At 43.2% G+C, this 13818-nt stretch overlaps 3 protein-coding genes across 8 annotated transcripts; 1 reads left to right on the top strand and 2 right to left on the bottom strand.

Moving 5' to 3' along the window:
- Nucleotides 1-36: 36 nt before the first annotated feature.
- Nucleotides 37-4384, bottom strand: LOC147262792 (uncharacterized). Of its 4 annotated transcripts, none has more exons than XM_086201972.1 (13): nt 4230-4384; nt 4065-4081; nt 3914-3965; nt 3494-3623; nt 2633-2777; nt 2441-2561; nt 2292-2364; nt 2047-2158; nt 1128-1233; nt 958-1036; nt 811-874; nt 562-670; nt 38-488 (listed from the first exon to the last, which is right to left on the bottom strand). In XM_086201972.1, coding segments are annotated over exons 1-13 (1071 nt in total). In that variant the 5' UTR covers nt 4231-4384; the 3' UTR covers nt 38-426. The 4 variants fall into 4 exon arrangements, with proteins under 4 accessions (XP_086058099.1, XP_086058098.1, XP_086058097.1 ...); XM_086201971.1 differs by having other exon boundaries at nt 4193-4384; XM_086201973.1 differs by lacking the exon at nt 4230-4384 and having other exon boundaries at nt 37-488; nt 608-670; nt 4065-4223.
- Nucleotides 4385-5541: 1157 nt separating this feature from the next.
- Nucleotides 5542-11270, bottom strand: LOC147262793 (uncharacterized). 3 transcript variants are annotated; one of them, XR_015112482.1, is made up of 10 exons: nt 9561-9847; nt 9249-9438; nt 8722-8869; nt 8525-8657; nt 8326-8446; nt 8144-8222; nt 7037-7139; nt 6833-6953; nt 6028-6153; nt 5542-5806 (listed from the first exon to the last, which is right to left on the bottom strand). XR_015112482.1 is itself a non-coding variant. In XM_086201976.1 (10 exons), exons 1-10 carry the CDS (start codon nt 10478-10480, stop codon nt 6092-6094), a joined length of 1056 nt encoding a protein of 351 aa, XP_086058102.1. In that variant the 5' UTR covers nt 10481-11270; the 3' UTR covers nt 5542-6091. The 3 variants fall into 3 exon arrangements, 2 of the variants coding, with proteins under 2 accessions (XP_086058102.1, XP_086058101.1); XM_086201976.1 differs by adding an exon at nt 10462-11270 and having other exon boundaries at nt 5542-6153; nt 9561-9640; XM_086201975.1 differs by having other exon boundaries at nt 5542-6153; nt 8722-8866; nt 9561-9844.
- Nucleotides 10837-13811, top strand: LOC147262794 (uncharacterized). Its single transcript, XM_086202513.1, is given in 4 exon segments — nt 10837-10873; nt 11769-11862; nt 12028-12115; nt 12195-13811. Coding segments are annotated over 4 exon segments (918 nt in total). The 3' UTR covers nt 12894-13811.
- Nucleotides 13812-13818: the final 7 nt, after the last annotated feature.

Here is a 13818-nt window from a genome sequence, read left to right on the forward strand (position 1 = left end):
ACAGGTTTTAAAAACAAGCAGTCAAATCTTAATTCATCAGTTACTATTGAGGAGCAACACGTATTGATATGATGTTTTAATAAAGTAGAAAGTCTGGTGGCGGTGCTTTGAATCATCTGCGTACCGAATGAGGATGCACACTCACAAGAACCTCCTTCATGCTTCTTGACAGACAGATATCACAAAGCTGTATGCAAAGTTTGTTTAAAAAAGACTATCAGCAAAACATAAAGGTAGCATTGGCAGGAGGCTACGATCGCCTCAAGATAAACAGATAACGCTTTCAAGTACCAGTAATTGTACAAATCCATTAAGAGAGGAGGCAGGATAGAACTTAGTTACTCCAATATGTTCAACAATCTGAGGCTGGCAGAGGGGAAGGCCACTTCTTCATGACAGGAACCTCCGAGTGTGTTGTCGTCCCCGTCATTGCGTTAGCCGCCGCACTGATCTGGTGGTTTTAGTGTGCAGGTTCCTCTGGTACATGGCTGCAAAAGACAGATGCAAAAGTTGGTGTTGGTTTTCAAAAGATGCATAAATAAATAAACAAGTCGAGCTCACCCGAGAAGTGAAGCTCGTAGCTGAACGACGGGGTGTTAAACCTCACGGTGCCCGACGGGTTCTGCTGGTACTGGAACTCGATGTCCTGACTGGTAATACTGCATTGACCCTGAAGGGGAAATTAAAACTTTTTAAGCCTCAGAAAGACACATTTTTGGATTAAAACAAAATTAGTGCAGCTACTTTACAATGTTTCCCCCTCCAGATTCAAAAGGATTCATTGTCAACAACAAGATAGATTTATCTCACGTTGGAATAATCTCGCCATACTCCGCCGATATCCTGGAACTGCCAGCGTGGCAGCGTGGCTGATCTGAGGAATAGAGGAGGATAAACATTTTCAGTACCATGGATGTTTTAAGAATATCATTTCATCAACTTCGTATTTCTCCTGACCCGTTTTCTTGACTCCCAGAGTCGATGGTCCTCCGAACTGCTCTCCTCGTCCCAGCCACGTTATTGGTCTGACACATTCCTGCAACGGACCGGCGTAGAGAGTGATTTGAACTTGAATTGGCATGAGAGGAGCTTCCGTGTTTTTGTATGCGTACGTAAACGTGTGTTACTTAAAAAATCCAGCGTGTATGTGAAGGCGTTGATCCTGAAGTGTAGCTGGCCTCGCTGGTTCAGCTGGTATTGGCTCTCGATAGCGGCGCTGTCGAATGAGCATATCTACACACACAAAAATATGATGAGTTAAAGTGCGAAGCGTCTTGGGTCACGGTTGGTGGTGGAGAAAACGCAGACACAGGAACGGGCAGGACTTGAAATGGGTATGAAGTAAAATGAAGTAAAAGCTTAAACTGCCGATTAAACGGAGAACCGCAGTACAAGAAACTCAAAAGCACAAAGAGGCGAAAAGACCTGACAAAGACAGGCATGATGGAATGAACTTACATAGAAACTATACTCACGATGCAACAGGAAACGGGTCAGCCACATGTGACCTTTGGCCACCGAAACCCTTTCAGTTCATCCAGAGTCCCAGTGGACGCTTGTGCCAAATGACATCATACTTGATACTGGAGTCCCAGTGGATACTTGTACCAAATTGGAAGAAATTACCTCAAGGCGCTCCTAAAGTACTGCGATATGTGAGGTAGCGGCGACCTCTGATCACCAAAGCCTTCTCAGTTCATCCCGGAGTCCCGGGGGATGTTTTGGAAAAATCTGAAGAAAATCCTACGCGGCGCTTTTGAGATATGTTGTTGACGAGAAGGGGACGGATGTCAGATAGGAAGGTGTACTGTAGTACTATAGTAGGGTGATACTGACATGGACGACTAAGTCTTTTCATGTCATCCTGGAGTCCCGGTGGATGTTTGTTCCTGATTTGAACAAATTTCCTCAAGATGTGCCTGTATATGTTAATAAAAATGGGACGGAAGGACAGACAACCTGAAAACAGAATCCCAGCGGCTCTTACACCAGCCAAAGAATGGCCTGGATAACAAACACCTCCAGGACAATGGATGGCCTACTTACATGTTTCTGGTATTCGGTCCATACCCCACGGTCTCCCATGAACTCCCACTTGTACCCTGAGCCACTGAGATGGGTAGCGGAAGCTGTGAGGGGGACTGAGGTAGAGACGAGGCTGCAAAGACATAAAGACAATCATAAACATCAAAATCAACTTGGAGCAGTCTCATGACCGACTGGCTCTTGAATGCTAAACCTGTAGCGTAAAAAAATGCCTCACTGCGTGAGCATAATCTGATGTTTCTCACCCTTCTGAGCTGAATTTCGGGCGTCTGCGGACATTCCTGCGCAGGCCTGTGCTGCAGTTTGTTTGGGTCATGGCTGACGAGTGAATTAATAACATTAAGGTGCGAATCGTTTCACGAACAAGCTCACACGAGTGAAGTAACAGACGTACAGGAGAAGTCGAGCGTGTAGCTGGTGTGGCCAACTGTGAAGCTGAACGATCCCTGAGGGTTGACGGTGAACTGGCACTCCACATCTTTGCTGCTGACCGAGGAGGCCAGCGTTTCCAAGCCCTGCAAAAGAAAAGATTTCTAGAAAATCTTCAACGTCGAATAAACCTAAACATCCCGAGATTTCTTTTCACCGGAGATCCATATTCACGCCACAGCTGGTCGTCTCGGAAGTACCAGCCAACGTCTTCTGTCTGGTTTTGAGGTAGGAAGCTCAGTCTCTGAACCTGCAGAGGAGTATTCAGGCTCTGTAGCTCATCAAAGTCGATGTGCACCTGCCTGAAAAGAGACGGGACGTCTATTCATGAGCTAAAAACGTGCTTCCTCCTGTGACAACCATCCTGCAAACTAAATAATGCCACCTAATTGGAGCTTTGGGCAGCTTTAACACCTGCAGTATCAACCTTGAAAATCAGTAACTGTACTTCATCAGGATCTCTAACGACAAGTTACGTTGTGTCGATTCGGCCTGTGGTCCCAGGACCTTCATCTGCTCAGCCCTTGCTAGTTTCCCGCATGAAGGTCTAAGGACAGAAAGGTTGCTGGGATGTTGCTGAGGAGTTTTGGACGTTTGTTTCGTCGCCTCTGACTCTGGGAGTTTAGAGTTGTGCCTGAGCCTGAATGCTGAAGTCTTGATTTAGTCTACAAAGTGGTAGTGCACGTGTCCTACTACATATTCAAGTTGTTATTTTTGTAAAGCGAAAGGTAAAAAGCTAAAGATAATCAGTTTTCTTAACACATGACCAAAGAAACACAGAGCTGAGAAGTTGGAAGAAGGGACTTTTTTTTAACATTTTCGCTTAAAAAAAAAAATTGCTTAAATGCTTAATCAAGAATGGATATTTCTCTGGCGGCCACCAAACAAATGATTTATTTTGACACTCAAATACCTCCGGATCATCTATCAAATGAAATGCCTCAACTTTCCCAAATGTTTTAAAAGCAAATTTTGTCCGTTTTGACATTTTAAAGGCTGAAGAAATCCCAGCACTGACCCGTGACTGGTGTTGATGGTGATTCCTTTAGCTCCAGGTTGGCAGTAGTGGGTCTCGATCACGTGGTCGTTATCGATGGGCAGCCACTGACGTCCGTCTGACAGCTGCCACTCATAGTGTTTCCCATTGACTGTAGGGTCAAAGGGCCATTGGTACTTTTTGTGTACATAGTTTGACCTCTGGAGCTTCTTTTCATGTTAAGTTAGTTCAGGAATACAAAGGCATCAATCAGTATGTGCAGGTTTATATCCTCATCCCCCAGTATAATTACAGCACTAGTGACTTCACGCCCACGACGACTGCTGATCCATGTCCTTGACAGCTGATAAGCCCTTGAGATCTTATTGTGTTGCTGTTTGTTGAGCACAAACCTCCGTAAAAAGATATGATAAAACACATAAAGGCAGGCAGGCTTGTTACCTGCTGAGGCAGACAGAAATGGAGCTTCCTGCCAGGTCTCGTCTTCATTTACCTTTAAACCAACACACACACACACACACACACACACGCACAGAGTTGAACAGGCGTAGAAATCTGTGACGTTAAAGTAGGCGATGTTTTGTAGACTTACCTCGCTCGGGGAATTCACTGAAAACATGACCAAAAACAAAAAGAAAGAAAAGAAAGAAAAACAACAACAACAACAACAGTTACACGGATATCAGCATCGCAGGAGGATGAAGCCCCCCACACACTCACTCTTACGCCGGTGTAAATACACAGCATAAATGCAGACTTTCACTTTCACTTCTGGTTCTTGCTTCCTGCTACGGGCTGCAGCGCCACAACACACGCAGCCAATCTTCCCTTCAGCGCCTCTGTTGTTTATGAGAAAGCAACACAAGGTGGTAATGAGGGCCTGAGCCTGAAGGTACTTCAGGCGAAGACCCTATTATGTTTGCTCGGCAGAGCAACACATCAGCAGCATTAAAAACACACACTAAGCAGTGTCCCAGCCCCCCCCCCCCCCCCCCCCCACACACCCATGAGGCAACTCGGCCAGACGGCCCGGAGCCGGTTTTCACAAACACACCCATTCAAAACCTGGTACTGGACTGTTCTTGCTGTCAATGAGCGCACGCAATATGCGCATAACGCACATAATCTAATTTGACCCCCTGAACATGCGTGAAATTCGGCACACTTGTCAGGTCTGGCTAAACATTCACTAATCAAAAAGAAAAACACCACAAAAGTCTATAGCGCCACCTAGGGAGCCACACAACAAAAAGATAATTTTTTTTTATAATTTGGACCGCTACAACTCCTCCCACGAATGTCCCACAAACATGGGACCAACACCGTTGGACTCTTCTCATCAAGACGAACAATTCCTACACTCTGACCCCTCACCTATCTACAACAGAATGTCCACTAATTGGACAAAACTGTCAAATTGAGGACTTTTTTTACTCCCCCCAACAAAATCTATCTCCTCCCTTAATGCTATCGCTTCCAAACTTTCACACATCAATCACACAACTCTGCTCTTCAAAAATCTTTAAAAGTTTTTATACGAATCGCTCGGTTTGGATTTTATAAGCCCTCAAAGTCGGGGAGACACGTTTCACGCTTACAATGGAAGTCTATGGGGAGACCGTGTCCTCTCAGGGTACATACTGTCAAACAAATGCTTCTCACGTCTACACCATACATCCCACAGCTTTTAAAAACACACCGCTGTATTCCTGACAAAAATCCCTACAAAAATATGGTATTATGTGTCACTTTTGACCAACCTATGCCGACTTATTCAGCTTAATGGGGGGTCATGAATGTCCCTCTACTCTCGCGGTAGCTGGCACGTTCATGTGTTCATTTACATCCGAGTGAAAATGTCGTCCGCATGTTGTTACGCTGGCACAATAATGATACATTTGGAATGGATGCGTGCTACTGAATAAAAAACTGGGACAAATTTCAAGTTACACTTTCTCCCTCTCATTTAAAAAAACAAACAAACAAAACTCTCAACATGCAACTGTTTTTCATCGTAGTCTCCATGGAGATGGTCCCCGTTTCACTGCAAACCAACAAGACAGCGCAAACATTTTCCACTCTTTTATTCTTTATTTTCCTTCACATTCAAGTTTCACATTTGATTCATAAAATCCTGTAATCACAGCTCATACTGTTGATCCCAGTTTAGTCTGCAAACAACAACAACAAAAAAGGTACAGAACAACAATGCAGCACAGAGCAGTTTTTCATCAGTGGCGGCGATGTTGCGGCGGCTTTGGTTTGGCAGCAGGCGCGTGTGTCCTGGTCAGGCAGTGGGTTGAGCATCTGATGAGCATACCCGTACTACAAAAACTGAACAGCATCAATAATTAAAAATAAACTTTTTTTTTTTTACATACTGTTGTTGGTACAGCACAACGTGTACTTTGTTAAAATTGTAATCGCGTTTCCAAGTTAAAACGAGTACAAGAGGCCTAAAGGATCATTTTATTTGACCCTACACCTCCCTCTTATGTAAACAGTGGTATATTTACCATTAATAAAAGGCCAAAGGTACACAAAAAAAATGTTACCAGTAAAAATACGATATCTATTGCTTAATCCTCTTCTTGGGGCCCTTGAAACCCTCATTGGCGGTCACGCCAGCACGCGTCTGATCCTGCGTGTGTGTTTATTCCTCAGGTTGTTTTGAGTCATTGCTGTGGAGGACAAATACACAGTGAACGTGCGGCCTCGTGTTTCATGAGCAGATGAAAGTCCCTCATTATTTCTAACTTCTTCTGGCCGTGAATCCTTTCCAATCACGCAAGAGGCAGTCTCAAAAACCCTAGAATTAAACATTTTGTATGAATTCCAAGTTGATGAACAGTTTGGAACACGTCAGCTCCTCCTCTTAGCAGTGGTTAAATAAGAACGTCATAGTTGCTGTTGTCTATTTGGAGCCACAATCTACAGATTGCTTGCTAGCTCGCATAAAGCAGTTCAACCTCCTCCTGCTAGCTAGAAGCTAATTTCTCCTTTGGTGAACAGGAAGAAAAAACAAAATTTAGGTTTAGAAGTTGCAGGTTTTTCGGCGTTTCTGTGTGTGTGTGTGGGGGGGTCTGCCTCCCCTTCTTCTCGTCTTGTGACAGACCTAAAGAACACACACCTTCATGTTTTTCAAAAGAAATGGAACTCCTTCAATCTATCTTGAAACTAAACGACAACCTCTCGTTTCTCTAATTATCAGGAGAGATTTAGTTCAGCAGCTTGGCTCAAGAATAAGAGTTTTTCTACAAGCTGGCATCAAATTCAACTTTTTAGAAGGATGCAGTTCTGACATCAGACATGAATAACGGTATTTTCTAGGCTTTGGAAGGCATCAAAGCAGAACTCAACCTCTGAAGTCCAGCTTGTAGGGTTGCCCGTTCACGGTGAAGGTCATGCTGCCGTGCTGGTTTTGCTGGTACGCCCTCTCGATGTCGTCGCTGGTTACTGAGCTGACCATTTGAGTGCCGCTCTGGTGAGACAGAGCCGCTCAAATTAGAAAAGGGGTTGTAAACTGCCAAAGACACATCACGTATCAGTCTGCGGATAATTCACCCTGTGTTTGAATTCGTGCCACCCGCCACGGTCCCCCTCAAACTGCCACCGTGGTTTGGTGTCCAGGGAAAATCGCTGTAAAGCTGTCGCCACTTGAGAAACGCTGCAATGAGAACGTCACATGAAAACAGTGACCGGAAAGAAAATGAATCAAAGGGGAAGGTTTATATTTCAAAATATGTTCTTATTCGTCTGCTCAGGGTTGCAACCAGAGATCGAGGCTTTTTTTTGTTGTTGTTGTTCCACCATCTTTAGTTCTCCATATTTGTCCCAAGGCACAAATCTGATTTAACTTTACACCGGATCGTTACCGTCTGGCCACATCGGACACTTGACCAATAGAAGGCCCAAATGTGGCTGACAGCTTGGTAACAGGAGGTGGCTTTGAACAGCGAGGGCTGCGAGTCACTCAATTTATCAAGACTCTTAAAGACGCAACGAGACACAGGTGGGAGAACACGAGGGTGGGGGAGGAGCTTACTGGGCAACCTGGAACAAGGCTGCGGTTAAGGAGCACCGATTACCTGACGAGAGGCAGGTGATTCTTTAGAAAAAAAAGAAAAAAAAAGGTGGGGAAAAAGACAGAGATCAAACACAAGGGGGTGTACATTTAAAAAAAATAAACAGGAACGCAAGAAACACCACCAAGAAACACAAAGCTAAACAATAACCCATTACACCAACTAAAAAAGTCCAAAACCAAGAGACTGTAACTACGAATTCACGCGGTCCAGACGGGATCGAGGCATTGGATCAGTACCAGCTCCTCAGAACCTGAAGTTAGAGGGAGAAAAATGACATTGGAACACCTCCATATGAACTTATTTATACACTTTCGGAAAGGATTGCCATTTCATTTGCATGAGTGTTTCTACTCTTAATGCTAAGCTAAGCTAACTGGCCGATGGGCCTCTCCGGGACTGTTACCGATCGTCTCGTTATACTTTTGGGCAACAAAGTAAAATATCCGAGGTTCTCAAATGGTTTCTATATAATAATGTGAAAAACGAGTTAAACCAGATGAGGAATTCCCTTAACCTGACGTCCTCTTGCATGACCTTGAGTATCCGACTGTCAATCCGACCGTCAAATTACAACCCAACTCACCCTGCGTCCGGTTGGCGGTGTTGGTACTGTGGGCGGCGAATGACTTTCCTGGATCTGTTCATTCCCACCTGTCGCATGTCTACCAAAGAATAAAGCGGAAAGATTAGCGTCTGACAAAATTCCAAATGCAGAATTCTGGGTTGAGAGAGAAAAACTACAAATCTTGTAATGGTTTACTACACCTTTGAATCTGATCTCAAAGGTTTCCACGCCGATGCTGAAGGTAAAAGAGCTTGTGGGGTGACTCTGAAACTTCTCCTCTATATCGGAGCTCCTTACGGGACTGCAGTTGCCTTTCATGTCCTGTTAGAATCAGTAAATCATAATTTAGGCGACTGGAGATGAATTAAAAAAAAGTGATACAAAGCAAAAACGGTTCACCTTCTCTCCGTACTTGACCCACTTATGACGTAAGGTGCAGTACCAGACCCACTCCGTGTTCCCATCATCCAAACGCCTCACTCTCAGGCTCTTACTGCTCACTCTCATCCTGTTCAGATCGATACACACCGCCCTGCACAGAGGGACCACTCGTTAGCCACCAATTCAGTCCCTGCTGCATGTTTTCCAGCTCTTACCCGTACGGCGTGTTGTAGATTTTAATGCTTTTGCTGTGGGGTAAGGAGTACTGCGCTTCAATGACATGATCATTGTCAATATCCATCCAGCCATTGCCGTCGTTCAGCTGCCACTGGTAGCATCGCCCATCGGTCAGAACCACGTCTACTTACAGAGAAACTGAATGTTAAAATGAAACCTTTTTTTTTTTTGGTTGTCTGTCCCTGCGGAGGAGCACTCATTGCGCGAAGCTAACAGACAGCTAGTTAGCTTAGTTATGCCCAACTCTGGTTAAACTGATACAAAAAAGATTGTATTTGGTAAAATAAGGGTATTTGATAACTCAAAATGTGGTATGCTAACACTTCCCATCCACTACTATTCATTGTGCTAAGCTAACTAGTGATCAGCTGGTCTCCCCGATGCTGCACAGAGGAGGGTATCCATCTCATTGTCTGTCTCTGGGGAGGACAGTAAATGAGGGCATGTCCAAAAAAACCTGTCAGATTTGATCTATTCAACGCTGTTCTGTCTCGTCTCCTTCTACCTGCTGATGCTCCTTGGTCCAGGTCATTGCTTTCATCTGAGGGGGGTCTCAGGTCCGTGGAGTGGCTCAGCTTACAACTGGATCCATAGCGGCAGTCTCCTTTCAGAAAGTATTGGCACACATGGTGGTACAGGCACCTGTTACCGTCCCGACAGCCTCTTCGGTTGTAGTAGCGACATGGGATTACACTCTAGGAACACACACACACACACACACACACACACACACACACACACACACACACGACTGTTGTGCTACGACTGGCGCTTGTTAACTTGTGATGGTAAAGTTGATCCTGCAACCCAAACACACCTGAGTGTCGGTGTCTTCGCCTGAAGAGATTTCACTGCACGACCCAAAATCCTCACCGGCGTCAAGCTCCGATCCACCGTCAGCGCAAAACCAACAGAGAATGACAATCACGTGACGTCTTCTGGACACGTTCCATGAACTAAACATAACCTCAGAGCTAAATCTCTGCTGCCAGGTTCCATGATTCTGGGCGTCCACATATTTTACAATATGACAGATGCAGGGTCACACCATGACCACGACTTCACACTTACATGTTTCACCCTCAGCTTTTCTGTTGTTGTAGCCTTCAGGTGTTAACATCAAGTTTCATTTATTTATTTTATATATATATATATATATATATATATATATATATATATATATATATATATATATATATATATATATATATATATATACATATATATACATATATGACATTCTTCCTGGTATATGTAATTTCAAATTAAGTGTTACTTAAGTGGAAATCCGCTTTTCAAATTCATAAATACTATAATGATCTACTGCCACCTGCTGGACACTTTGAATACAAGCCGTGAGTGTCGTCATATCCAAACGAGAATGGAAATTCGAGATCTTAAAGGAATCTGTAAACCAAACAATGAAATGAAGTCTGTTTAAATGAGGTTTGAGTATTTATTTCTAAGTAAGATTAGTAAGTCAGATTTTAAACCAAACTACATGACCTTTCCTTCACAATATAACCCAAATGATATTATGACAAATGTGTATTATGAGCACATAACAGACACTGACTCCTGTTGAGTTTTGGTTACTTCGAAAAAAAAACAAACCCGTGTAAATATAACAGTGTTCACATACATCAGTGAGGTATTTAAGCAGCTGACAGAGATCTACATGACTAATAAATACGACAAAGTCATTTGAGAATACTTACCGTTTGCAGCAGTCGCCATTCTGCTTTGTTGGACAATTGTTGCACTTTCATTTTCGTTATCCAACAAACCGGCAGGCTGGTTACACCCATTGGCTCTACCTTTATTATCTTTACTTAAACAACCAAAAATCCCTTCAAATATAAGGGCTCCCCCTAAAAATTAGACTGTTTTTTTGCCACAGCTTCCAAAAAGTACAGATTGAACAAACACTGACAACAGTAAATTGCTATACACCCTCGACACTATTTTTTTAATAATTTAGGCTTTTTGCTATTGTATGTATTTAAAAAGTGTCTTGTTTTGTATTTATTGATATATTTACCGATAATAGATATATATATATAATTTACGGAGTTATTATTTCGTTCCGCTAGATGGCGATAGTGAGCCTACTAGCGCTCTGGCGCCGCGGTACTCGTCTTTGGTGCTTTTAAATGCTAGAAAAAAAGATCAGAAAAAGACGTGAGGGTCCATCTGAACGAGAAACAGTCGTCTCCTACGAAGTGCACTTAGTAGACGAAGTGTTAAAAACACGGACGACTGTTACAAATGGATTTACAGGATCACGCTTATACGAGCAACACACATGATATATTTAAAACCCGTGGAGTTCACGTATGTCATTTTCCGTATCAAGCTAACTGTTAGCTGCACACTTCCAAACTTCAGATATCCGAGGAAGCTGTTTCACAATGAACGCCACACAAGCCACGTCAACACACGTCATGTAGCGTTTGCCCCGACACACGGTGTTTATTTTTGGTGAGTAAATTATTCATTCTAATAATAGTTATTAATTTGCTAATTGGGTTTATTTACCCGTCTCTGTGCTGATTCGGTACCCCTGACAACAACGCAACTGCTAGAAAGCTGTCGTCATTTCCGGTTCGGGCACGGAAACGGAAACAGCTAACATTTTTTTTGTAGCTTTATTAACAACACGGTAATTATACACTATCATGCAGTATGCGTTAGGATTGAAATTAACCAAATAATTCAAATTGAAGCTGATAGATATTATAGGAAAAAAACATGCAAGATCGAGATTTTTTTTGTCTTGTTAAAAACAAAAAAAGTAACTGTTATGAGACAGCAACGACTCCCCCCTCCGCTAGTAGTCAGTTAGGCTCAGAAGAGTCCAACTTTCTTGCTGTTGATGAGTACAGCACTGATAAGTGCCTCTTAGACACAAACTATTATGTACAGTGTAATATTAATGATATAATGTGTGCTGCCATTTTGTAACTACATTAACAGCAGCTCCAGTGCAGTAAAGTTGTGACTAATTTCTTTATTTCTCATTCAGTGAGTCCGAAGGAAACAGAAGACTTTGTGAAGCTGAGGGTGTCAAATAAATACCTCTTCTCTGGGAAGAGAAACACTGCCATGTGGGCACAGAGGTACGCTGGTGAGTAGTGTCAGAGACGTCGGTGTGTGAAAACAGTAAGTCGCAGGAATATGTAGGATGTGCAGGTGTACTGATTTATTGGATAGTATCTTCTGCAGAGGTGGTTTGTCCATGTTAAAGCTCGTCTGTCAACCGCTCAGATGCGTATGTGTGTCAGGGCTATCCTCATACATATGGGCCTGCAACACAAGATGAACCACAATCAAGCAGCCAAAAAATGGGAGAACCTGAGGAAGAAATACAAGGCAACTTTTTATTTCACTCACAGTTATGCATTTTGACCGTTTTCCCTCTTGACTTGTTGCCCTTTTGTGGTCTTCACAGGAGCTGAAATACCCTCCAGATGGGGTGAAAGTGTTCACTGCATTGTGGCCTTTCTTCGCCCTGATGGATGAGGCCATGGACGGCAGGCTGGAAGGCAGCACCCCCGTCGTGGAGACCTGCGCTAAAGACGAAAACAATTTCTTACCCATCTCCAAACCCAAGAGAAAGAGGGTATCCTTGGTGATGTCATCCCCTATGGTAGCAGATGAGCCGGAGGTGGAGGTCACACTGAATGGCGATGTGGAAGGGCCAGAGGAAGTGGTGCTGGAGAGAAGTCAGGAGATAGAACGCATCATGCAGGAGGTGGAGGACGAGAGGAGCATGATTGACTACGAGAAGCAGGTGATGGAAAGAGAGAGACAAGTGATGGAAAGGGAGCGTCTGGTACTGCAGAGGGTGAGAACGCTGCTGGATTGGGAGATCGCCACGGTGGATCGAGACCGAGCCTCGCTGGAGTGAGAGAGAGCGGTGATAGAGAGAGAAAAGGCTGTGATGGAGAGGGAGAGGGCGATGGTGGAGAAGGACAGAGATGCTGTGGCTCTGGAGCGTCTGGCTCTGGAGCGAGACAGAGACATGCGCGGGAGAGTTTCTGCATCACAAGAAATGACTGACAACGTTACAGAAGACAGCAGCACGGACATTTTGGACAGGAAGGAACGGTTTCTACAAATGTTTGAAATAAATATTGACAGTTTTTGAGAGAATTGTTGGAACTCAATTTACATTTTTTGAATATTTCATTTGGCATTAATCTTTTTTTTTCTTTTTTGTTAAATGTCCATTATGTGGGCATGAAACCGCAGAGCCTTAGAGTGGTCATAGAGAGAGAGAGAGAGAGAGAGAAAAAAAATATTTTGTGGCCACAAAATATAAGTTGTTCCCACACTTTGATCAGTTTGTAGGTACAAGATAAAACTTGTCAGCACAATTTGATTAATTTGTGCTAACCGAAGATTTGGGACAAATGATCTTTATGCCTTGTTTCTACAAGTCCATCAAATTGTGGGAACAAATTACGACTTGTGGCCCAAAATTAAAAGAATTGTGGGAACAAGTTATAAGTTGTGGTGACAAATTAATCAAAGCCTAGAAAGAGGGGATCTTACTATTTTGTGGCCACAAATTATTGAAATTGGGGGGAACAAGTTATATATCATGAGCATAATTAAATTATATTTTGCAAACAAAGTACATCCTGTGGCCAAAAATAAATTAAATTGTGGGAACGAGGAATATCCTGGGGCCCCAAGAAAGTCAGATTACGGGAGCAAATCATGTCTTGTGGCAGCGAAGGAAACTTAATTGAGGGAAGAATTTATACCTCATGGCCTCAAAAGGACTAAATTGTGGGTGACATCTTGTTGCCCAAAATTAAGTTGCGTAAACAATGTATGTTTCATGGCCACAGATAAATCAAAGTGAGGGAACAACTTGTATTTCGTGGCCACAAAATATATATTTCTCCTTCTCTATGGCCTCTTCCTGACTCTGTACAAAAGTGGTCTTAATAAAAACTTTTTTTCTTTTTTTTTTTTTGGTATCTACAAGTCGTATTGTGAGATAAAAACCCACAATTTATGATACAGTACTTCCTCTTGGTCGTCAATAAAAACGTTGAGCCACT

This window comes from Aulostomus chinensis, chromosome 4 (genome assembly GCF_037954235.1).
Source record: "Aulostomus chinensis isolate RoL2024-O1b breed Wild chromosome 4, RoL_Achi_v1.0, whole genome shotgun sequence".
NCBI lineage: Eukaryota > Metazoa > Chordata > Actinopteri > Syngnathiformes > Aulostomidae > Aulostomus > Aulostomus chinensis.

Coding starts and splice junctions, on each gene's coding strand:
- LOC147262793 (XM_086201975.1), bottom strand. CDS start 9,707: ATGTTTAGTTCATGGAACGTGTCCAGAAGACGTCACGTGATTGTCATT. Junction 8,658..8,721: donor ATCTACAACACGCCGTACGG/GTAAGAGCTGGA, acceptor CCCTCTGTGCAG/GGCGGTGTGTATCGATCTGA. Junction 8,223..8,325: donor CTTTGAGATCAGATTCAAAG/GTGTAGTAAACC, acceptor ATTCTTTGGTAG/ACATGCGACAGGTGGGAATG.
- LOC147262792 (XM_086201970.1), bottom strand. CDS start 4,091: ATGTTTTCAGTGAATTCCCCGAGCGAG. Junction 2,778..3,493: donor ACCATCAACACCAGTCACGG/GTCAGTGCTGGG, acceptor GTCTCTTTTCAG/GCAGGTGCACATCGACTTTG. Junction 2,159..2,291: donor CCGAAATTCAGCTCAGAAGG/GTGAGAAACATC, acceptor ATGTCTTTGCAG/CCTCGTCTCTACCTCAGTCC.